This window comes from Anolis sagrei, chromosome 4, assembly GCF_037176765.1.
Source record: "Anolis sagrei isolate rAnoSag1 chromosome 4, rAnoSag1.mat, whole genome shotgun sequence".
Lineage (NCBI taxonomy): Eukaryota > Metazoa > Chordata > Lepidosauria > Squamata > Dactyloidae > Anolis > Anolis sagrei.
The window spans coordinates 58,272,173-58,298,195 of NC_090024.1; the positions used below are offsets into that span (position 1 = coordinate 58,272,173).

At 39.3% G+C, this 26,023-nt stretch overlaps 1 protein-coding gene across 3 annotated transcripts in view; it reads left to right on the forward strand.

Moving 5' to 3' along the window:
• Positions 1 to 1,073: 1,073 nt before the first annotated feature.
• SS18 (SS18 subunit of BAF chromatin remodeling complex) overlaps positions 1,074 to 26,023 on the forward strand; it is a 33,141-nt gene continuing 8,191 nt past the window's right edge. The window contains exons 1-9 of one of the 3 annotated variants that reach the window (XM_060775192.2): positions 1,074 to 1,281; positions 6,214 to 6,290; positions 8,419 to 8,503; positions 15,724 to 15,877; positions 18,885 to 19,112; positions 19,963 to 20,130; positions 21,064 to 21,168; positions 23,608 to 23,700; positions 24,407 to 24,523. In XM_060775192.2, coding sequence (XP_060631175.1) covers positions 1,213 to 1,281; positions 6,214 to 6,290; positions 8,419 to 8,503; positions 15,724 to 15,877; positions 18,885 to 19,112; positions 19,963 to 20,130; positions 21,064 to 21,168; positions 23,608 to 23,700; positions 24,407 to 24,523 — 1,096 coding nt within the window. In that variant the 5' untranslated portion in view covers positions 1,074 to 1,212. The remainder of the gene's footprint in view (positions 1,282 to 6,213; positions 6,291 to 8,418; positions 8,504 to 15,723; positions 15,878 to 18,884; positions 19,113 to 19,962; positions 20,131 to 21,063; positions 21,169 to 23,607; positions 23,701 to 24,406; positions 24,524 to 26,023) is intronic. The other 2 variants (XM_060775193.2, XM_060775195.2) reach the window with 2 other exon arrangements.

A 26,023-nucleotide genomic window follows, 5' to 3' on the forward strand; every position in this document is an offset into this window, starting at 1 on the left:
CCACAAACAAACATTATTTTGTATTGTCAAAGGCTTTCATGGCTGGAATCATTAGGTTCTTGTGAGTTTTTTCGGGCTATATGGCCATGTTCTAGAGGCATTTTCTCCTGACGTTTCGCCTGCATCTATGGCAAGCAACCTCAGAGGTAGTGAGGTCTGTTGGAATTAGGAAAATGGGTTTATATATCTGTGGAATGACTGGGGTGGGGCAAAGTGCTCTTCTCTGCTGGAGCTAGGTGTGAATGTTTCAGCTGACCACCTTCATTAGCACTTGTAGGCCTGGCTGAGCCTGGGGGAATCTTTTGTTGAGAGGTGTTAAGATGTGCCTGGTTGTTTCCCTTCTGTTGTTTTGTTGTTGTAATTTTAGAGGTTTTTAAAATACTGGTAGCCAGATTTTGTCCATTTTCATGGTTTCTTCCTTCCTTGAAATTGTCCACATGCTTGTGGATTTCAATAGCTTCTCTGTGTAGTCTGACATGGTGGTTGTGAGAGTGGTCCAGCATTTCTGTGTTCTCAAATAATATGCTGTTCATCAGGTACATTTGGGTTGTTAGGTGGATGCTGGACATACATTGGGTGGTTAGGTGTATGCTGTCCAAATTTGGTGTCAATTGGTCCAATGGTTTTTGAGTTCTGTTAATCCCACAAACAAACATTACTTTTTATTTATTTAGATAGATAGATGGACAGATGGAGAGAGAGGCGGGTTTGGAGTTTCCCTTTCGCGGCTCGTGACAGGAAAAGAGGCCCACTCTGGGCAAAAAGGAGGAGGAGAAAGAGTGGGAGGACACCATGCGCTCCCTCCTCTTCCCTCCTCCTCCTCTTCTTTCTGGGCAGGACCATTTGTTGTCGCTTTCAGCTCTCGAAGGAGGTCGGGTAGGAACGTACCATTATCACGCAGAAATGGGGGAGGACGACTGCCTGAGCGCCCTCGAAACCACACTCCCAGCCACCAGAAACAAAACGCCTGTGACGTTTTGGGACACAGTTAAATGAAACGCGAGGCGGGGTGAGTGGCTGTGTCCACTGAGTGAGGCGGGTTCAAGGCTTGCCTCCCCCCGCGCCGTGCAATGGTTCGTCCCAACGGGCAGCCGCTTCCTCCTCCGACTCGCTCTGCTCCTCAGAGAGGCGTCCGTCGTGTGAGGGGCGCGGAGAAAGGAAGGCGAAGGCGAGGAGCAGCCGGGGAAGAAGGCGGCGTGGGGGTCCTTCGCGATGTCGGTGGCCTTCGCCGCCCCCAGGCAGAGGGGGAAGGGCGAGATCACGCCGGCTGCGATCCAGAAGGTGGGCGGAAGGGCCTGGGCGGGAAGCGGGGCAACCCGGGTCCGGGAAAGGCCTCCCTCCGCACTGGCCGCTTAGACCAGCTCGCAGCTGGAGCCAGGAAACACGCTCCCCCCACAGCTCGCCCTTTAAACGCCTCTTTGCTCTCTGGCTTCTGTCACCACCACCACCACCTGGGCCTCAAAGTGGGTCCTGGGTTTCCTGTGTCATCACTTTCTTCAAACTGCGCTAAATGGTCAGTGCAGATGGGACAGTGGCCTTCCCGAAACCCAGGAAGGTAGCCGAGGCCCTGAGGGGAATGATGGCGAGAGGAATACACCCTTCTTGCTATGTGAATGGAGTCCTTCTTTGTTCCTTCCACTGAGGGCCCTTCCACACAGTCCTATCACCCAGAATATCAAGACACATAATCCACAATCTCTGCCTTGATCTGGATTATCAGAGTCCACACTGCTCTATGTCCCAGTTCAAAGCCGATCATGTGGGTTTTTATTCATCTGTGTGGAAGGGGCCCCAAAATATCAAGACAGATAACCCACAATATCTTTTTTTTTAAATCTAGGCCAGGGGTCCTCAAACTAAGGCCCGGGGGCCGGATGCGGCTCTCCAAGGTCATTTATCCGGCCCTTGCTAAGGGTCAACCTAAGTCTGAAATGACTTGAAAGCACACAACAACAACGACAACAATCCTATCTCTTGAGCCAAAACCAGGCCCACACTTCCCATTGAGATACTAATAAGTTTCTATTTGTTTAAATTGTTCTTCATTTTAATTATTGTATTGTTTTTAAGTGATTTTTGCACTACAAATAAGATATGTGGAATGCATAGGAATTCATTCATGTTTGAGGAACTGTAACCTGGCCCTCTGTTTAAAAAGTTTGTGGACCCCTGATCTAGGCTATCTTGAGTCCGCACTGCCATATAATTCAGTTCAAAGCAGATAACGTGGGATTTTATACAGCTGTGTGGAAAGGACCACATTGATCATTCCTTATCCCCAATTCTGAAAATGGCTCACCCCGCTCTCTGGATTTGAATCACCGACCTTTCGGTCAGCAAGTTCAGCAGCTCAGTGGTTTAACCCACTGCACCACAGGGGGCTCCATGCCTGGTCCTAATATTCCCAAATTGTCTTAATTAGTGGCATCTGTACCAGGCATGGAGCCCCCTGTGGTGCAGTGGGTTAAACCACTGTGCTGAACTTGCTGACCGAAAGGTCGGTGATTCAAATCCGGGGAGCGGGGTGAGCTCCCGCTGTTAACCCCAACTTCTGCCAACCTAGCATGCAAATGTGAGTAGATCAGTAGGTACCACTTCCGTGGGAAGGTAACAGCACCCCATGCAGCTTAGAAATGGAGATGAGTATGACCCCCACCACCTTTCACACAGCTGAATAAAATCCCACATCTGCTTTGAACTGGGATATATGACAGTGTGGACTCACATACCCTAGTTCAAAGCAGATATTGTGGGTTTTCCTGCCTTAATGTTCTAGGACAGAGGTCCTCAAGCTAAGGCTCGGGGGCCGGATACAGCCCTTCAAGGTCATTTCTCTGCCCCTCATTCAGGGTCAACCTAAGTCTGAAATAACTTGAAAGCACACAACAATGACAATCCTATCCCATCAGCCAAAAGCAGGCCCACACTTCCCATTGAAATACTTTTGAATAAGTTTACATTTGTTAAAATTGCTCTTCATTTTAATTATTGTATTGTTTTTAAGTGGGTTTTTTTGCACTACAAATAAGATATGGCCAGTGTCCCTAGCAATTCATTCATGCTTTTTTCAAATTATAATCCGGCCCGCCAACAGTTTGAGGGACTGTCACCTGGCCCTTTGTTTAAGAAGTTTGAGGACCCCTGTTCTAGGATATAGGGCTATGTGGAAGGGCCCTAAATGTCAAGGGGAAACCTTTACTTACACCAGGCATGGGCCAACTACGGCCCTCTAGGTGTTTTGAACTTTAACTCGCACAATTCCTTACAAGGCCCATGGCCTTCTCTGCCACAGAGTCACCAAACTACAACTCCTAGGATTCTCTAGCATTGAGCCATGCTAGTGAAAGTGGTGCCAAGCTGCAATCATTCTACAGTATTTGCTCTCAGATGGTTCATTATATGTATACTTCGTTTCATACACAATTAAAAATTACCTTCCAGCAATGTATATAATAATCAGGTGTGTGAAAAACCTGAATTATTTTCATGTTGAAACTTGAGCCCCATCTCCAAGCTATCTCATTGTGCATTTGCAGAAACAGGTACAGCTTGGCTGTCTCTTACCTGAAATGTTTGGAACCAAATGTGTTTTAGATTTTGTTTTTTATCTTTTCAATTTAGATTATTATTATTATTATTGCAATATTTATTTATACCCTGCTTTATATTTCCCAAAGGAAACTCAAAGAGGCTTAACATAAAAGTATTAGCAAACAATTTAAAATATGCAAACATTAAAACAGAATTAAATATAAACAGCATTAAAACATTCACAGTTAAAATCCATTAAAACATATTCAAAGTTAAAAACAGACAGTCCCCAAGTTACAAACAAGAAAGGTTCTGTAGGATTGTTCTTAAGTTGAACTTGTTTGTAAGTCAGAAAAGGTACATTTTTTAAGTGTAACTACAGCCAAAAATATTTATCTTTTCGCTTTTGGAGAAGGGTTTGGGGAAGCATCAACAGCTCTGTGGCGTTTGTTTTGCTGTCTGTGCCCCTGTTCAAAAGATTTCATCTCACTTTCTGTCCCTGTGAAAATTGGGTTTTGAAAAAATGTAAGTTGTTGTGGAAACAAGGATGGTAGATAAAACTTCAGTGGAGACACCTTTTCTCCATGATAACTCAGGAGTGGATTTCCCTTCCAAGGGGTAGATATTAGGCAATGCATATACAGGTTCTGTATCTCTTATCCAAAATGCATGGGACCACAAGTATTTTGAATTTGGGGTATTTTTAGATTTTGAATTATCTGCATTTGTATATACATATATAATGTGATAACTTGGAGATCCACATAGAAAATTTAATTTATGTTTCATATACATTTTATGCACATAGCCTGAAGTTAACTTTATACAATATTAATTATTTCATGCATGAAATAATGTTCACTGACGCTTCAAAAAGCAAAGGTGACACTATCTCAGCCACCCATATGTTTTGGGTTTCAGGATTTGGAATAAGAGATGCTCAACCTATATTTGGGGTTACAGTATTAGTTGTAAGATAGTGGCAGTCACAGGTCTCATCTTAGGTCCCATTCTCTGCTTCAGTGTTCGGCGCTTTAGAGTCTGCTGGGATCAGAGGGAGCAGGGCATTGCCTCAGGACTATATGCTTTAGTTCAGTGTAATGCTATTATAAATGGAATACAGTGTTCCCTCACTTATCGCAGGTGTTCCGTGAAATAGGGACACTCCCCCCCCCTCACTTCACCTTCTCTTTCCTCTCCTCTTTCCCCACCCTACCTCCCTCGGGCACCCATGCCACCCTCCCCTGGCAAGAGGGACACTTTTGTCTGTGCAGCCCTCCTCCTCCTCACCTTCCCTCCCTCCCTCCTTGCCTTCTTTCTTCCTTTGCTTTCCCTCCACTTCTCCCTCACTTGGGAGCTGCTGAGCTGCCAAGGGGAGAGGGGAGGCGAGGAGGAGGAGGAGGGCCATGCAGAGAAAACCGCGAAATAGCAAGTCTGCAGTAAGTGAACCGCAAAGGAGCGAAGGAACACTAGTTTGGAAAGGTATTATAAGCTAAACTGTCTGGAAAAGTAACAATCTAAGTTTTATGGGTTCACGGAAGGTGAGAATAGACATTCTTTCACATTGTGGGAGGGAGTAAGAAGGTGAACAGAACAGTGAACATACTATTGTAACTCTTAAAACATGTAGCTGTGATTAAATAAATATATATACTTGAACACTGGATTTGCAACATGAAATAAATGTGCATCTGAAACATAAGTTTGATAGTAGTGGGTAGAAGGCTAATAGGACTGCAACCATGTAATGCATAGCTTGCAATTACATGTGAAACTGGAAAGATTAGTAATGGAAATGTGTAGGTGTTTTAGCTTCTGGAGTTTCTTAGTTCATGACAATGGTAATTAATGTACTGAGAATGTAAAACTCTTGTTGGTACATGTTGCCGATACAAAGTCTCTTACTCAAAACTGTTTTGAAATCTAAAAGCTGCATTTATTGCATTAGTGCTTCCATATTTAAAGTTATTATCACCTATTCAAGTAATACTTTATTTTCTTTTCAAAGTTTTAATATCTAATTCTGATACAGTAAGACCCCGTATAGAGAAGTCTCTAGCAGTATTAGTTCCTTGTGTAGTTTAGAACCTCAAGTTCTAGCATTCTGAATTTTGTAGGGGAATGATATGCTTACATATGGTTCCATATTACATAGGCTAATCCCTCCACTTTCTGGAGGGCTGCAAGAAGAGGCAGGAAGTACATAAGAGAGAAGAGCAAATGAGGGGATTATCCCTTTTGCCCATTTCATGTTGCTTAAATCATGTAGGCGATGAACTTTTGAATTCATCTTGTAAACAAAAGAAAATGGCAATAAGATTCTCCAAGATTCTCCAAGATGGGCTGAGAGAGAGTATGGTTTCAACTGAAAGTAAAATGCTAATAAAGTACAACTCTACTTGTATCTAGAATGAAGAAATCTGTTACTTTGATAGGTGATAATTCCAAAATGACAGAATGCTTTTGGTAAATGTATTTTAATACCAGTAAATGTTAAATGTCTTAAGACCTAAAGTGAAGTTAGTTTCAGGAAGTTTAGAAGAATACCTAGAAATTTCTTTCCAGTTCAATCTGAATGTACACAGTATTCTATCTTAAGTTAGAATATTTAAAGAAACTGAATAGAATTGTATGTATGTTGAAGTAGATTAGTCTTATTCTTAGCATCTGTTTTGTTTTCAGATGTTGGATGAAAACAACCATCTTATTCAATGTATAATGGACTACCAGAACAAAGGCAAAGCCACTGAATGCTCTCAGTAAGTTGACAATCTGTATGTAGTGCATGGGAACTGTGGTTTGCAAGTGGAGCAGGTCTATCAGTAGCATGAAATAAGTTGTGCAAGCTAGCCTGTGGATTCTTTATGGAGAAACCAACCTAACATCAGGTTACACAGCATTCCTGTCAGTTATTCCGTTGGCACAAGTAACATCTCCTCCTGGGCAACTGACTTGCCCTTATATCTGTTTTGCGAAATACAGGTAAGCATAAGCCAGCATGCTGGTGAAGTACCAAATTGGCAAGTTAAAAGAAAAGCAAGTTCCTCCCTCTTGCAGCATTGCTACATCTCTATAAACTCTGCAAAAACAATCTGCTCATAGGGAAATTATTACTTTTATTGTTATTAGTCGAGGGGTGGTGGCCTCTCGACTCTGGAACTCACTCCCTAAAGACATCAGACAGGCTCCAACTCTGGCAGTCTTCAGGAGGAGCTTGAAGACATGGCTGTTCCAGCGTGCCTTCCTGGAATAATGATCCCATAGTACTTTGTCCTCCAAAGCACTTTACATTTCTTTAAGTCTGCTCGTATGCCCTTCCACAAACACCAGTATCACATTTGTCCATGTCCCAGCATTATTTCCAATTTTAACTCTACATTTGGCCTTCCTACTGTTTTTAATTATGTGTTGTCTTATTGATAATGTTATGTATTTTATTGTCTATGTTTTTTAATTGCTTGTATTGTTGTTATTATTGCTTGTATTGTTGTGTTTGGGCTCGGCCTCATGTAAGCCGCACCGAGTCCCTTGGGGAGATGGTAGTGGGGTACAAATAAAGGGTTATTATTATTATTTCTAAAGAAATGTAAAAAGGTGGGTGTTAGATAAACACATCCTATTCGGGGTTTTAAATGTGAAAACCAACACCCTGAAGCAGTTCCTAAAATAAATGGTTGCCAATGCATAAACAAATATTGTGTTCCCTTGTTATCAGTGGTCTGTTGGATTCTGCGTCAGCTGCTGCTTCCAAACTGGGCAACCTGATGCACAGTTTATATAATGGGTTATTATTACATAATTAATTTATATTACTGGACAGTGGTGACTGGATTTTTTTTTGCAGAGACTATGGTTAATTGTTTAACAAGCAAAACCAAACTCATTCATACAAGATTATATCCCTGTACCGTGTACATCAAGTTCTTTGGCATCATTCATTGACATTTCTGTAAAATTTGAGTGAAGCAAACTTGTATTAGATTAAGTTTAGAAAGCATAGAACACATCAGGTTTACTTGAAGAAGGATGGCATGCAAACCTTACTTTTAGATGTCCCTACATTTCTCATCCCTTATAAATCTCATAGTATCCCTTATAAATCCATACATCTCATAAATACATACATCTCATAGTATCCCTTATAAATATCTAAGGAAAAACCCAGAATGAGAGAAATTAATTCAACCTGCAAATGTCTATAAATATCCAAAGGAAGTGACAAATCACACCTTGCCATCCTGGTTTTGGCTGACATATAACAAAGAACTGCTAACCAAATATTTTAATATACTTTATTGTAAAACAGTCAGGCCACAATACTACATCCAGCCCATGGTGCTGGAATTTTTGACTCTGAGACTGGGAGCATGGAACTCTTCATCATATCTAGGCACAATTCAAATAATTGCTTATGACCTAAAAAGCCTTATATGGTTCTGGTCTAAGCTGTCTGAAGGACCATATCTTTGAATATGTGTTGAGCTAGGCTTTTAAGATCATTGGGAAAGGATCTTCTTTCAGATCTATCTTCTTTGGTGCGAACTGAAGAGAGACCCTTCTCAGTGGCTGCTCCTAGACTTCGAAATTCCCTCACAAGGGAGATTGGAATGACTTGCTCCTTGCTGTCTATCAACAAGTGAAAACCTTTCTGTTCAGCTTTTTTTTTTCAAAATTGTTTGGTTGATCTTGATGTTTTTGTATTTTTTTTATTTCTATGTACAATTAAATGGCATATATGCATTTTTAAAGTGCTTTAATTGTGTGTTCCAGTACAGGAAAAAGTTGGGATATAAATGAATTAATAACAGCAGCAGCAAAACTATTAACATATGCAACAAATTTGAATTTAGAATATATTCTTTTTTTCCCTCTTTTTAAAAAAAATAGATATCAGCAGTTGTTGCATACAAACTTGGTCTACTTAGCTACGATAGCAGACTCCAATCAAAATATGCAATCTATACTGCCACCAGTAAGTATTCTGTGACAATTATGTGGTATTCTCTTTCTTACATTAAGATGTAGTTAATGAAAGTACTGTGTTTACTACACGAACATGCTATTTATGCTTCCGACTGATTTTGTCTCATATTGCACATCCTTAGCCTCATATTTCCCTATACAAGGTATATTTAAAAAAATCATTGCTAGATTGATCTCATTAGAAATACCCTAGTAATTTTGAGATTTTTAGAGATTAGATCATCTATGTAATTCTAGCATACCTTTTTATGCATTATCTCTTCTTTTAGAAAAGAAAATACATTTATCAGTCACTCCTTAAAATATCTGTTTCTAGGTTGATTTCCAAAACTGCTTAATTAGAATGTAAATGTTATGCAGTTACTGGAATTATTTAATTATCACTTTCATTCCTGCCAAGGAAAATAAACATTATGCTGGTGAAAACTATTACATCATATGCTAAGATACCTTTCTGCTTAAAAAAAAATCCTCTGTTCACTGAACAACTAGTTTGAATGTTATGTTAGAATATGTGTCAACTTGTGGATCTTATGTTGAAATAAATTGCCAAAAAGGTAAAAAACAAACAAACAAGAAAACCACACTCTTAATGGCAGGAAATCTTCTTCTAGTTTTGAAAACAAGGGCAGAGACATGTTAGATGGTATAATGGTACTATTTAAAAAGCGAATTCTAAAACTGAGTTAGAAAATATGTGGTGTGCATAATCTGAAAAAATAAAGGTCTTTCCAAAGAGCTGTGATGTGGCCTTATGCAAACATTGTGGATGTAACAATTTAAAATACCACCTAATTTATTTCCCCAAATGTCCAGTTTTGATTAGTGGCTGGGAGTGTGTTGTGCTGTTTTTCAAACTGTATCACCAACTGCACCTGTTCCATGAGACATCAATCTGACTATGATGACCCATGCCATGATAACATCCCATTTGGACAACTGTAACAATCTCTACATCAGTGGTTATCAACCTGAGGGTCCCAAGTTGTTTTGGCCTACAACTCCCAGAAATCCCAGCCAGTTTACCAGCTGTTAGGGAGTTGAAGGTCAAAACTTTGGGGACTCACAGGTTGAGAACCACTGCTCTACATTGAGCTGCCTTTAAAATCTGCTAGGAAACCTTAGTGGGTCAGATATATTGTGGTCAGAATACTGACTGGAATAAGTTTCAGAAAGCATGTAACTTGCTTGTTCAAACTGTTTTTATTGGCTACCAATTCCTTTCTAAGCACAATTCAAAGTACTAACCAGTGTGACTTTGGCCCAAACTATTTAATAGACTGTATCTTTCTATATGAACTGGCCATAATCTTAAGATCTATAGGGGAGGGCTTTCACTCAGTTCCATTATCATCACAGACTAACTTGGTGGGGACATGCGACAGAGCCCTCTTAGTGGCTGCTCCAATCTTCTGGAATTTCCTTCCATGCCAGACTAGGTTGGCTCCTTTTCTCTTTTTTGGGTAGGCAAAGACCTTTTTTGTTTAAGCGGGCTTTTAATACATAATCACTTGTTTTTATTATATGTAATGGCACATGTGTTCGGTTTTTTAAAAATGTATGCTTTTAAAATAATGCTATACTGTTTTAATGTGGTGATTTTAATTGTTCTTCATGTATTATCAAATTTTCATTGATTGTTTTTGTGAGCTACTTTGAGCCACTCCAGAAGAAGGCAGCATATAAATAAAATAAATACATAAATCAATTCAGATGTTTATCATTTCACCCAGACTAGAAGAATTCCTAAATTTGATGAGAAGGAAACCATAGGATACTTTGTACTGAAGTTTTTGTCTCCCTATGATCTTCATCAGCATCATATGTTTAAATTGAGCAAAGGAAGGAAGTGCATGAATCCTGAAATATCATAGATAAATGACCTAATGATGTTAAGTGATTATATGGCATCATTCTATGTGACTTCCCTAACCACAGCTGTGGGCAACAATTCTCCTCTGAGATGAGGACTGATTATCATCTACAAGACACCCTAATGTCTAAATTGAGTATATCATTCAAAGAGCTCCCCAAATATGGTAGCCTCTATGTCAGTGGTTCTCAACCTGTTTTGGCCTTCAACTCCCAGAAATCCTAATAGCTGGTAAACTGGCTGGGATTTCTGGGAGTTGTAGGCCAAAACACCTAGGCACTCACAGGTTGAAAACCAGTGCTCTACATGTTTTGGACTACAACTAAATCACTAATCATAGTCCAGGATGACTGCAGCTAATGAATGTTACCCAGTTCAAATAATTTAAACCCCAAGGTTACAGAAGCCTTGTTTAAAAGGCTCAGCAGAGAATAACTTCAGCAATAAGTTAGAGAGCCAGTGTGGTGTGGTGTTCTGAGCATTGAATTATGACACTGGAGACCAGTGTTCAAACCCCAACTCAACCATGGAAGCTCACTGAATGAGATTGGGTAAGTCACACTCAGCCTCAAAGGTAGGCACAAGACAAAACTGCTCTGAACAAATGTTGCCAAGAAAACTCCATGATAGGTTCACCACCTTAAAGTCACTATAAATCAGAAATTATTTGAAAATATGTAACAACAATCACTAGGTAGATGTTCTTTTTTCAAAGCCAAATAATGTAGAATGGATAAATTCTTGAGTTACTATTAACAAGCAAGAACAGTGCAAGACCTGTGGACATTTTTTATGTTTACATCATTTTATTCATGTCTTTTGCAAGTACAGTTTAAACCATTATTTGGTTCAACCTATCTCCTCCTGAACAGACTGATTTAATACTTTGTGTAAGTGGTTTTATAAGAAAAACCCTACAGGGATAAGAATAATCCTATGGGGATTCTAAATTGAAAAAAGGTTTATATTGTACAAAGCCTTGGTTGACTTGCACTGAGAAGTGGTTCAGATCTGTAAAAGGGATTCCCTTCAACTTTGCAGGCTTATATTCTAATTCCTGTTTGAATAAATGAGAGAGGAAATAATTTACATCATTCAGGTTTTTCATAACTGTCTTACTTGTGATGGGCCTGCCAGAGGGTCAGGAAGAGTTTCAAAATTTCCTTAATCTGCCTACAAAAGGCTTTCTAATCTGTGTAGGTTTGTTTTTTGGTTTTTTTTTGCAAGAAATGGCAATAAGGTGAGACCTGAGAAGTTTTTACAGGAGCTGGATGGGAGCATACAAAGGCAAATCTCTCTCTACAAGGGCAAGCTTTTCTATACATAGAGAGGAAATGTAATCTACTGTATAGCTCCAAGGATGATTTTCCAGATGCTTTTAAGATTACAACCTATAGATAACATATTTGATAGCTCTTGAAATCACAGTGCAGTTAGGGTTAGCTTTCTGCAGATTTGCTTCAATTTTGTTAATATAAAAGAACTTTTGGTTTCAAAACTCTTCTTACCATAAAACCAGATAAAAACATTTGTAACAAGGTTTTTTTTTTAAAAAAGGGCCATAAACCAGATTTCTCTATTTTTAAGTTTTTATTTACATTAAATTGAAATTAACTTCTAAAAGCCTGAACTTTATCAATTGATTTCTGCTTTTCCCAGCAATGAAATGATACTTATTTATTTAGATCCATATTGGTTTTAGCTACTCAAAAGTGAATATCCTATGTGTTTGCCTTTCCTGTCATCTTCTGATAATATAATTAGCCATTGTCTAGTTTTTATGATAATAATAAATAATAAACTTTATTTATACCCTGCCACCATCTCCTCAAAGGAACTGAGGCGGCTCACAAAAGCACTTCAAAGTGCTGCACAAAACAAACAATACATAATCATATGAAACAGCAACATAAGTCTAAAAACAACAAACACATATAAAACCCCATCTAATTGTAAAATTCATAAAATGAAGTAAAACCTATTAATAAAGGTGGCTATCTACAATTAACAAATCAAAGTGTCGAAATGAAGCAATCGCTGAGTCCTCAATCTAACTACAGATTACACAAGGTCAAAGACCTGTCTAAAAACTCATGTTTTTAAACTACTTCGAAAGGCTTGGAGAGTTCGAAAGGCTTGATCTAATCTTCCTAGAAAAGGTATTCTTGAGTCAGGGGGGACCACCAAGAAGGCCCTCTCTCTCGCCTCCACAAATCATGTCTTGAGATGGTGGTGGGGCCAGGAGAAAGGCCTCCCTGGCAGATCTCAAACCCCATGCCAGTTCATAGAATGATATGTGGTCTCGAAGATAGGTTGGACCCAAAGCATATAGGACTTTATAGGTGATAACCTGAACTTTGAACAGTGTCTGAAAAGCAGCCAGTAGAGTGCATTACAGTAGTCCATTCTGGATGTAACCAAGGCGTGAACCACTGTGATCAAGTCAGCCTTTTTTGAGGTATGGTTGCAGCTGACGCACCAGTTTTAACTATGTGAAGACCCTCCAAGCCACTACCGACACCTAAGCTTCAAGCATCAGCAATGAATCCAGAACTCCCAGACTGTAGACCGATGTTCTCAGGAGGAGTTGTAGTTCACCTACATCCAGAGTGCACTATGAACCCAAACAATGGATCTGGACCAAACTTGGCATGCATGCCCGATATGACCAGATTTGAATACTAGTGGGTTTTGAGGGGAATTGGCCTGGACATTTTGGAGTTGTAGGTACTGGGACCAATAGTACACCTGCAATCTAAGAGCACTCTGAACTCCACCAAAGATAGAATTTGACCAAACTTGACACACAGAGACCCCATGACTAGCCAAAAAATACTGGAAGTCGTTGGGGAAAATTCACCTTGATTTGGGGGAGTTATACATCCCAAAAACACTGTGAACCCAAACATTGATGAATCTGGAACAAACTTGGCACACATGCCCAAAATGCTGTAATTTGAAGGGAAAAAAAACTCCTGGGCAGGGCGCCTCCATGGCCCCCATAGCGTCGCGGCAAGAGTGCTTCAACAGCCTGACTGTCAAGCCATAGCAACACCTGATGAATGACTCCTTGTGTCTTTATTGTATAAGATCAAGACCAGATTGAAGTCCAAAGAAAATAGCGCACAAATAAGAAACAATTATAACTTGTAAGCAGCTCTGAGTCCCCTTCAGGGTGAGAAGGGCGGCATATAAATGTAGTAAATAAATAAATACTCCACCATCTCGAACCAGGAACCGCACATACATAGTTATGGGTAAACCAAGGTCACAGCTTGTTTATTGGTCACAGTATGAGGTCCTGGATTACCATATTGGACAGCCCACCTGCTTATCCTTTGCCACAATGAGAAAGGGCTTCGGGAAGACAGGAAGGGCCCAGGAAAAGGCAGCACACACAACTAGTGAGAGGAGGCATAGTGCAGCTTCCCATTTTACCTGCACCAGCCTGCCTGTGGTAGACACTCTGGAGCTTCCTAACAAAGGGAGAACAAGCCAGCACTGGATCCAAGACCCATGCCAACTGCCCCCAACTTGTGACAAAGATAATACCATAGCCCGCTTACTAATGAACTGAGGGTTGGTATCTGAGTGGGAGGGGAGAGCTCAAAGGCAACTGGCCAGGAGGAGCAGCGCACCGGCTTAAATAGCCAGCAAGCAGACAATAGGTACGCCTGGTGGACCAGAGTGAACTACGTGGCTCACTCTGATTGGTTGCTGCTCCCATGTGTACCAAAGCACATGCAATCAGAGCCCACCAGGAGGAGGATGCGACCTCCTTCACCATGGCGGTCAAGGAGAGCACCTGGTGCTGCAACCTCCCAGCCCAGTAAGTCAGGCAGGGGCATGTTGTCACTCCCCTCTCCACAATTTCCCTTGCCATATCTATTGATATTTTGGAGGGCATCTCAGTCTTCAAAACAAATTTTATGAGCAAGACTATTAAGTATGTGAGAACTGGTTAAAATCACCAAGCATGGACTTCCGGTGGCTGGGATCTTTGAATATAACCTAATGGTCCCATGTTTTCAGTGGCTTAAAATAATTCATGATTGAAAATGAAAATTAAAACAGAATCATTAATTTATTTTAAAACAGGTAAAGAAAGAGGCTTAAGGAGTTAATAATAAGTGAATTCTGGGCCCGTTCTGAATTTAACAATAATTCTGTAAGATAGTACTAAGAAAGGCTTGAGTGTCTGAAAAAACAAAAACTATGGTAGTTGTACCACTCATGTTGGAATCACGGACACCTTAAAGGGCCAGACACAAAAATGGCTTCAAAACAGAGCTTATTAAAACAAAAGAAAAAGGATGCAGAGGTACTTAAATGCAGTGCCACTGGTCAAAACTCAAGAAACAAGCCTGACCTGGTCAAAAAGGTTAACAGAAATATAATCCAGATTAACTGGATGAAAAAGAAATGAATCAAACAAAGTGCTCTGAGGCAAAACAAAATGGCACGGTACACAAATGGTTAACAAAAGGAGGGGCCGCAGAAAGAGAAGTGTCGTCAGCCGAAGTCCAGGGTTGAAGCGGGAGAAATCCGAAACAGCGCTGCTCCAGTGTCCGCAGAAGCAGCATCTTTAGCCAAACCGGTCCAGGTCCAGGAAGGGAGAAGTCCACATTCACGAGAAGCCAATCGGGGTCAATAGCATGCAAACGATCAGGAGATCCAAAACTGCAGACCTAAACCAACGCCGAACACGAAACAGGCAGCAACAAGTCTACAAGAATCTTTTCCAATACACAGCACCCAACACACGAACGCTCATCAGAACCTTGCCTTCTGCAATGACCCATCACCCCTGAACTCGCTTTACAAATCATCATCAGAAGATGAACTGAACACCGCCCCATCATTATCCCCCGCAGCTGCTCCCAGCTCTTCATGTGAATTCCCTTGTCCTTCCCTCCAATTCCTCCATCTCCTGTCAAGACTTGGGTCCCCCCAAGACTCAGTTAGATCCCCTGATTGCCAGAATTCACCCCAAGAGAACCCCATAAAGGCATCACTAGTTGTTGGCTCCTCACAAATATCTTGCATTTCTCTTATCTTAGTCCAGTCCATGGTGTCTCCTTCTTCTCCTTCACTCATTGACCCATCACCCCCAAAGAATCCCTCAAACGACTCCTCATCTGTAGGTGCTGTAAATATGACCCGAATCCTCTTTCTCTGCTGCTCATCATCAGATTCCTGCTCCCGAGTAACCCTTTTTCCCCTTCTGGCACCCATACTACTGTTTGTAACATTACTCACAGGCTCTACTACAACAACACATGCAAGCAGTGTATTCATTAAACTAATGGCTTCTGTGTCATTAAATTGTCTTCTAGCCGCCTACGCAGAATATGCCGATGGGTCCAGGAGGAATGAGTCAGAGTGGCCCTCCCCCACCCCCTCGGTCTCATAATATGGGTTCAGATGGTATGGTTGGTGGGGGCCCTCCCGCACCACACTTGCAGAACCAGATGAATGGCCAGATGCCTGGTAAGTTTTTCTCCTTGAAGACAGTAACACTACGGTTTTTCAGCAACTGAAATAGCATGTGCACACAGGGAATAGAAGATTGTTGACGACAAAACTGCTTTGAATGCCCCAGAGTAAAAGCTCTCTTAGAGTTTGTTAGCTACAGAGCTACATGACCTGTATTCTGTGTTTATCAGGCTGCCCTTGGGCTTTGATGTAGCTGACATGCAGCATTCCTCTGAACAGAACTGTCTAAATTTAGTCTGTCTGAAGGCATGCTCAGTACAGCTGTGTTTAGAAAGAAAGGTATTGGCCTGTGGCTGAACAAATTCTCTTTGCAAGAAATTATAACCATCTCAACTAAGTTAGATGATGAGTTAGAGATTAATCTTATTGAAAAACCACTTAGACAGCAAATCAAATCTTAGCTAATCTTCTTTTGGGCATAGCAGACAAAAACAGACAATTTGTATTTAACAATTGATGTGGGAAAATGCCCCCAAACCTTTGTTTCAAGTCTAATCCTAAAGACGGTTTTATTAGAGAACAGAAGGATGAAAAATGTCAGTATTTGCAAGGAGAAACACAAAACAGCTTTACCCCTTGTTGCTAATACTAGTTGTGGAGGGGATGGTTTCCTTGTGAAGTCATTTCAAACTTTCTTTTTAGCAAGGCTGTTTTGTAATATATTTGTCATACAAGCCTTAGTGCTGATTTGTATTGGCTGATTCTGTTTCAAAGCAACTCTAATTTTTTTTCTTTTGCTGCCTTCTCTATATTCATGGTTCACTATTTAAATAAGTGAACCCAGCTTGATATAGCTAAGAGAAAAATATACCAACAACATTTCTAAAAGCTTGCAAGACTTTACCCAACAAGTCATCAGCAAATAATTTAAGCTGCAGTCTGCAGCACACTTTGGAGTACAACTTGATAAGGTTTCATTCTGAGTACAAAGGCTTAGAAGTTATTTTAAATATATCCAAGTTGTGTTAGACCTGTCGCAAACTAGGCTCCTGCGGGAGCAAACCTTGCCAGCACGTCCCTGAAGTCATGAGACTCCGCCTCTCGCCCCGCCCCTTTCTCAGCCTCTTTCTCCGTGCCAGAGTGGTTTTTCCTTTGCTAGGGCAGCATTGCCAGCGTATTCTCTCAGTTGAATTCTGCCAACTGAGAGAGTACACTGGCAATGCTGCCCTAGCAAAGGGAAAACCACTCTGGCACGGAGAAAGAGGCGGAGAAAGGGGCGGGGCGAGAGGCGCAGCCTCATGACGTCAGGGACGTGCTGGCAAGGTTTGCTCCCGCAGGAGCCTAGTTTGCGGCGGCTCTTAAGATAAAGGGTGAGCAACTCTCTCCAGGTGTTGGATGTGCCAGCTAGGACTGATGGGAACTGCATTGATAAAATATCCGGACGTCAACAAGTGGCTCAGTTCCGATCCAGAATGATGAGACACAAAGGAAGATGGGGTTTTGTAGACTGCATATTTGTTTAAATGAGAACAGGTGACATACAGGTTTATGGTTTTAAATATTATCAGTAGCTCATTGTATTCGGATTGGGAATATCTTTGCTGCCAAGCAAAATTCCTTTCATATCACGGTGGATCTAGCTGTTAGATTTTGTACTAACTGCAGCTTCCAAATCTTTTTCAAGAGAAGCCCCAAGTGGGGAGCATTGCAGTAGTTCAGGAAGTTATCAGCACATGTGTTGCTATGATTAGGAGAACCGTGCCTGGAAAAAGGTATAACTGGTGGAGCAGTCAAAGCTGGTGACAAGAACTCCAACCCATGATATTTACCTGAATGTCCAAAGAAAAAAGTTGAAGGTGGCTCTTTTAATTTCTATGCCTTAAGCAGTTTAGGATTTTGAAGATAATGAGCAGCACTTTGAATTGGACTTTGAAATGGTCCAGGAGTCAGTAATGTCTCCATAATAATGTATGCATGTATACCTCAAGCAATGGATTAATAATGAAAAAAGAAAACTGTTTCAACTTCAAATTGGTGTCATGCACTAGAGGAGAGCAGTAAATTTGATATATAGTTCTGGAGAGCCTGGAAACTATGCCAAATTTATGGCTCTCATGCATTTCCTAGTTAGGTTTTAGATGAGATGAAAAAAAATGTTGGAAATAAGTGAAGGAAGTGTGGTGTTAAGCCTGTGGCAGTATACCAATCATGAAGAATCCAGTAGGCCTAGCCAGCCTCTGAAATGAAATACAGAAAAACATGGAGTTTGAAGACCCCATTTCCATGTAGGTATTTTCTGTTCAGAATAAAATAAATGCTCAAATGAATAGAAATATTACAATAGTTTGCTCTAATCCTCCTTTAGCATGACTAATGAAAAGTGACTTGACTACTGCTACACAAAACCTGTGCAATCTAGAATAGATGAGGGAATTCTGTGCAAGGCCCAGCATTTAAATATCATTTAGGTTAGGGCTGTTGGTAGTTTCAGTTAAAAACATCTGAATGCCTTCACAGTTTTAATTTTTGCCATGAGGCTGCAAGTTGCAGGGAGGAAGATGGGTCATGCCTGGCAAATTTTCCTTACAGAAGAATCTCTTCTCTTAATGTATTTTCTTATCAAAGAACCTTTTTTAAGGGGCACAGATTTACCCTCTCAAGTGTGAATTTAAAGTGTTTAATCTTGTATAAATTTGTCTCTTCTATTTTGGTCATCAACAGGTATGTGATCTGCATGTACAAACCTACAGGTAGATTTAGAAATGCTAACTATGATCTAAATCTAGTTTGCTCAATTGAATGAATGTGTCTTCTCCAGTTGGGACTAACTGTTGGATTTAGGCCAGTATAAAATCTTTTTTTTTCAATGGGAGTAAAATATTTATTTTAAAACGTTTGTATCCCAATCTTCTCTACCTCCGTAGAGGGACTCAGAGGTAATTGTCAATTGTGGTGCACTAGATTTTTAAATGAGACATTTTGTTGATCTCACCAATTATGGAGTGATCAAAGAGATAATGTATATTTTCAAGTCTCTTCAAAATTTTGTTTTTTTTCAAAGGACCTAACCACATGCCTATGCAGGGACCTGGACCTGGACCGAACCAACTTAACATGTCAAACACTTCTATGAACATGCCTTCAAGTAGTCATGGGTCCATGGGAGGTTATAATCATTCAGTGCCATCTTCTCAGACCATGCCAGGACAGAATCAAATGACAATGAGCCAAGGACAGCCTATGGCCAACTATGGTCCCAGACCAAATATAAGTATGCCACCAAATCAAGGTAAATGAAGACATATCTTGTCTGTCTTTCATTAAATAAAATTAATTACATCAATGTTGGAACAGCTTTTCTGCCTATTCTCTGAATGTTCTTGCAGTCTATAAAGCAGAAAATATTAGTATCTGTAGCATGTCCTTTTAGAATCTTATTCAAGGGTTTCTAGGGTGGGATTAAGCACATCAGATACTATTCATAGGGACTTGGTGGTATCTGGAATTGAGCTGTGGCCTGTAAAATGTGAATGGATTTTCATTCTTTGCTTCCTGATTATGTCTGAACAAAGAAATCTTAAGATTCAGTGTTCACTGCATTAGCTCCAACTAGGAATGTAGCTATGGAATGCACAAAATGAAGACATTGTTCATTCCTCCCAAGTAAAAAGTACTGTCTCCCCCATAATAATTTCCATCAGCCTCACATTTCTAGCATCATTTCTAGCACCCAAAAAAGCGGGCAGGCAAAGTTATCAAAGAAATATGAACACAGCATACATAAATGTTCTACGCGTGAATAATTTGAACAGTGCCCTTATTTTGCCACCCTGTACCTACACTCCAAGGCCCACTCAGCTCAGGAAGATTCTACTGGAATATCTTCAGAATTTACCAGACCTTATTCTTGCCTTTAAATGATGTTTGCATAAATTAGCTGCTGTGAACTACATTACTTGAAAAATGCAGAATGTATGATGTTTTGCACGTCAGACTTGTGTGTGTGTGTGTATGTGTATATATATATATAGTATAGATTTCATATATTGGATTTTTGTTTATTTTTTTAAAAAATAACTTCACTTTGAATTACATCAAGACAGAAGGTTTAAATGTTGCTACCAATTTTCCCTTTGTAGGCCCAATGATGCACCAGCAGGCTCCATCTCAACAGTACAACATGCCCCAGGGAGGTGGTCAGCATTATCAGGGGCAGCAACCACCAATGGGAATGATGGGCCAAGTTAACCAAGGAAACCATATGATGGGACAGAGGCAGATTCCTCCATACAGGCCGCCACAGCAGGGTGAGATTGGAAGTTGCGTGTTTTAATATTTGACTGAATGCACACGAGATGCTTTCAGTTGGAGTATCTTGTTTATATCTTAACTAGTGGGATGTGCTGTAGTGTGTAGCACTTTGTCCAATGCCAATATACTATGACCAGTATACTGAGTATGTGCAGTCCTTACTCTGCATTTTTTGTGGGGGAGGGGAAGCCCTTTAGGGTTTTTTTGCCAACAGTTTTTATCCTATAAATACTGGAAATTGCCCGAGACACTCTTGAGCATGGATGGTGTTGTTTTGGCTACATCAAGCCTAGCACTGGAAGAAAGTCAGATCATAATTACTATATGAGTTTACCTGAATTCCTGCATTCTTTCTACATTTCTTTTTATCGACTTTTCAAACACATACTAGTAATAGTAGATAGTAATGTCCAAAGACCGTTTTTTCTTGCCTACCTACCTGCTCTGTTGGCCATTTTAGACAGAAAAGAGTCAGCTTTTTTAAGGCTCTTCTTCCTTAGCACTTGGGAACAAATCTTGCTTCCCTCTTTGTACACTGACAAATGGCTATTTACACTCCTATAGAATTACATTTTCCTCAAAATAGCATTTGAACCTAAAAGGTCATTTGTCTGGATGTTAAATGTTAACATAATTTTCTACCTCGTTTTAAAAGACCTCAAAGTACATATATATTGTTTCTATGCTTTTAGAAATATATATTTACATTGATAAATATTTATACACATAGATATTTATCAAAGTTCAGTTGCATTGCGTGATTATATACATGTGCAGTTACCAAGCATTAAGTATGCTTTCAAAACACAGTGACATGGGTGGGGGACGTCTATAGATGAGGGCTGTTTCTCATATTAAATTTAGACATAAGTGAGCTTGCTAACAGAAAAAATAAGTTATTTACGTATTGACTGGTTGTGGTTTTTCAGGCCCACCACAGCAGTACTCAGGCCAGGAAGACTATTATGGGGACCAATACAGTCATGGTGGACAAGGTCCTCCAGAAGGCATGAACCAGCAATATTACCCTGATGGTAATCTCTCATAATGTTAACTTTCCCATTTTACATACCTGCCCGTAAACAGAACTATTGGCTGAACAGGTTTAAGTAACTAATCATTGAACACTTCTTATATTTGCTGAAGCTTACAAGTTCAGTAATTTGAAGTCTGCTCAGTAATTATATTTTATAACTAAAAGTATAACATTTGTAATCAATTATATTGACATGGTACATATGTTCATACTTTTGAATTAGAATCCCCTCATTTGTGTACAAGTATGGCATTTTTTCCACGTTGTATTGATTGGCTGATGAAGAATGTCTTCTCACAGACATACGTAAAGTTTAGAGACAATCTAATTTTACTTTTTCAAAAACTTCATTTTGAATCAGAATTCACTGTTTGCATTGATGCTCAGACCATTTAACCAAACAACAGATATGCTTCCAAGAATAGTTGGTATTTTCTCCCTATATTTCTCTTTCTTTCTTTCTTTCTTTCTTTCTTTCTGTATGTATGTATGTATGTATGTATGTATGTAAGTATGTATTTATGTATTGTGTGTTTATAAAAGTGTGGTAAGCTATACCTGCAATAACATTGCATAACTACAGAGAATGTCATTTCCTTTGTGCATAGATCTGATTCTGGACAGAATATAATTTTTGATATGAATTTCATTTCAAGGGATTATGAAGTCATTTTCTAAATTAAACATCCATATAATAGTACATGCACAGAGATGTAAATTAAATTGCTAAATTTAATTTTTAGCAATGGTATGAAGGAGAGACAAAAAAGGTAATGATGAATTCATGGTTGCTACAAGAGCAAGTATGATGCTTCTTTGTGTTACTGTGTAAATTTCAGGGTTCATGGTAGATTAATCACCTTGCAATGTAATAGTTGTTTCGAAGTGACTGTTATTGCAAATCAATTGTATGTGTTTTTTCTAAATGTATTCAAGTTGGTTTTGCTAAGTTTTAAAACAGCTCATTTGTCATTAGTCACCATCATGTTCATGGTTTACTTAATTTGCATGTCACAACATAGCCTTGAATAACACTTGTGCCGGATCAGCCTGGAGTCAATTTTGTGACATGTAAGAAAAATGGTAAGACAGAATTCCACAAAATCCTATCTTTAAAATGTGGCTAATCATTCTCAGAAGTGATCTCCCACTTGGCTGCTTTATGTTTGCATACGCTAAGACCAGCGTATTCTCTCAGTTGAATTCTGCCAACTGAGAGAGTATGCTGGCAATGCTGCCCTAGCAAAGGAAAAACCACTCTGGCACGGAGAAAGAGGCGGAGAAAGGGGCGGAGAGAGAGGCGCAGTCTCATGACGTCAAGGACGTGCTCGCACAGTTTGCTCCCGCAGGAGGCTAGTTTGCGACGGCTCTAACAGTAAAATCAGTATTTGATTCACATCAAACTGTGACTTTGATAATTTGTTTTCTGAAGTTGATCTGCAATTAGACCCATTGAAGGAGTCACTGTTCTGTTATTTTTGAGTGCTGCTCACCAACAGTTGATATGTAAAACATGATCTACAAACCAAGAAGTAATTATAAAATGACTTGCTTTAATCACCAGAAAAATAACAGGATATAGAAATTATACACTGTTAACAAAATTAATTATGCGTAAGTTTGAATAAATGTGGGATGCCCATGGTCAGGAAAACAAGCAATTTAAAACAGATAATGACCATAGAACATACAGATGTTTCTATAATATCTAGTGCTCATTAAAATAAAAGATTTATTATATTATTTATGTCCAGGAATGCACAATGAACTAAATTTATATCTTCAAGTAGGACTATGCGAGGTCCTAGAGCAAAGCAGAAAGTAATTTAATTAAAAATAAATTCTGTTGGATCTCGGGTAGGTGTCCATAACATTTCCTGGATGTAATCACATAATAAAGGAGACTTTGCGAGTTAATATGTGTTTTCCCAATCTAGGAATTGTATTAATTTTTTGATAGGTGCTTCATACAAATACTGTATAAGATTTATTTTAGAAGTTCATTGAGCTTGATTAGTTGTAGTTCACACTGCTTTTAACAGCATATGCTTTTGAACTAGAAATCAGTAGAACAGATGTTCATCAAGGCATGATAATTGGTTTCTGTTCATTTGAAAGAAATGCAGGTTGTTTACATGTGAACGGACTAAATGGTTTCATTAAAAAGAAGACAAAATACTTTTCCCCCAACAAAGATTATTAAAAGCTAAGTCAATTCCTCTCTGATATTGCTAAAAGTACTTCAGCTAATTTCCCCCCACGTCACATGTTAATTAAATATGAAGAGAATTCCTATTGGTAAATCCTTCTAATTCAGTTTGAAGGTACTTTTTATGTATTCCAGCTGACACTGAGTTTTCAGTAAGATGAAATATTTTTAGGGTTTTCACGCAGAGGCCATTAACTTTTCTTCCTGTCTCTTGTCGAATTGATGTAGGTCATAGTGATTACGGTTATCAGCAACCGTCGTATCCTGAACAAGGCTACGATAGGCCTTATGAGGATTCCTCCCAACATTACTACGAAGGAGGTATCTATATACCTTCATACACACATGCGCACATACATTACTCTCCTCTCCCCTTCCACAAAGGAACAAATATTCTTGCACAACATGACTTGTTTCCTGCCCATGCAAAGCTCTTGTAGACTTATTAGTTGCTGGCTGTTGAAAATTGCAGGGAACTTGAAGCATTCTGATTAGTTTCTTGCAAACGTCTAAACTTATAACCTTAAGTTTGTCACTTCTAACAGCAGTAAAATGACTAAAACACTGTCAGCATTTTTTCAGTTGTCTTTTATTTAAACATAAACCCATTGATCCAGTTATGTATTTTGTGTGCACATAAACATATAAATATAGTGCCATTAGGAAACAGCTTGCTGATTTGTGTAGCTAGTCTGTGCTATGTAGCTGTCTTTAATTTTGTCCTTTTTTCCATTTAGCATAATCATGGCCTTTTCAAGTCATGGCATCATGTTCCAGTAAACTTAATGCTCTTTTGGCAGAGATGCTGAAAATGCTGCAGTTTAGCCTTGCAAAATTTGGCTTTAACTGCAGTTTGTTTGGCTGAATTCCTTCTGTTTTGGTTTGTTTTTTCTCTGTTTTGTTCTGTTTTGGAGATCAAGACTGCATTTACATTGTTTTTGTTATGTTCATTGTTCATCTTAAAACAGAAAAGAGCCAAACTAGAGAAAGTGCCTTTAATTCCTTTTATTTTAACTTCATATTTCAGGAAATTCGCAATATGCCCAACAGCAAGAGGCGTACCAAGCACCACCTCAACAGCAGGGCTATCAGCAGCAGCAGTATCCAGGTCAGCAAGGTTATCCTGGACAACAGCAGGGCTATGGTAAGGAAGAAATGCTACCTTCCTTTTTAAAATATCAAAGAAATACAAAAACCAGTAATTATTGCTTTTCTCACTCCAGTTGGTCTTAATACTTCTCTTCTGACATTGAAATGTTTGTATAAAAAATAGCACTTACAGTGCAACAGAGCATTGCGTGTAAGAAGATGCCTAACTTTCAATCAAGAAACAGTGTATAGTATAAGGGTCATTCCATGCAAAGTGGTCTAAAATTTTAAAAACTTCCCAACATCATGTTCTCCAGTTTTGTTCAAATTTTAGCTGCAGTACCAGTCAGGTGTTAAACTAAGTTTCCCAGAATTTGAGGTCTCTAACTGCAATAGTTGCTGATCTAGACCCCCTTATCTGAAGGGTAGTCAGTCAGTGTGCACACAACATTTAACAAAATGCCATTTTTGGGGTCTAATAAAATTAAAACTAAATGTATAGGAATGGCTAGTAAATTGAAATCCTGTACAGTTTTTTTCTGCTAAGACCCTAAAAATGGCATTTTGTTAAATGTTCTGGAATGACCCATAATGAATAAATACAGATTTATTCTTAGGTTTTTAGATCACTTAAAATTTAAAATGCTTTTTTTTCCCTTTTGGATTCGAGTCTATATTATAATCACTTCCAATTTCTCAGAATTAAAAGCCACTTTCAAAACTGGATCCAGGACTCAAGGAGATAAGTTGCCATCCCCAAGGATATGTTCACCCCGATAGCAAATGAAATAGCAAGCAAGAGTTAGTTTTATAGCACAGGGATTGTAATGTTCTGGTCTACTAGATGATGTTGAACTGCTGGTCTCAAGAACTAATGATATGGAATGCTGGTTGGTGTGACCCAACAGCATTTGGAAGGCTGCACAATTTCTTCTTCTTTTGTAGCAGAATATGCTCATTGTCCAGAAAAAGACCCTCTCATGTAACATTGTTGTAGGAAATACTTTCAGCATTGGGATAAGTGAAATCATCCACCAATTTTAACATACATTGCAGGTCACATTAATGATAAAAACCTGAGGTTTCACAAAAAGCCTGTTGTGAAAAACTAACATTAGAGAGTTTTTCAGGGTGTGTTCATTCAGATGTTTGGCTTCAGGGAAAAAAATGTCCTCTGATTAGAGATTCTTCTAGAATGTTTTGGAATTTTAACTAGTAACTAGGTAAAATAGAAAACGATGGGAAGGAATTTGTTGTCTAGTAAACAAACAGAAACCACTATTAGACATAAAATTTGTGGTTTATCATTTCACTTTAAAATTTGGTTCTGGGCTTGCATGACTTCTCCTTACCTCTCATTTATAATTGCATGAAGGAGATTGTAGAATATCCTGCGTGTATAATGTCTCAGTTTGGGGACAGTAGTTAGATACAGTGCTTAATTCAGGAAAACCACAGTGAAAGCATGATCCTAATTTGGTCAATATAAAAAGGTTAAATTAATCATTGACCCTCAAATTCAGACATAATAGAGAATGTTGGTTGGTGAGTTTAG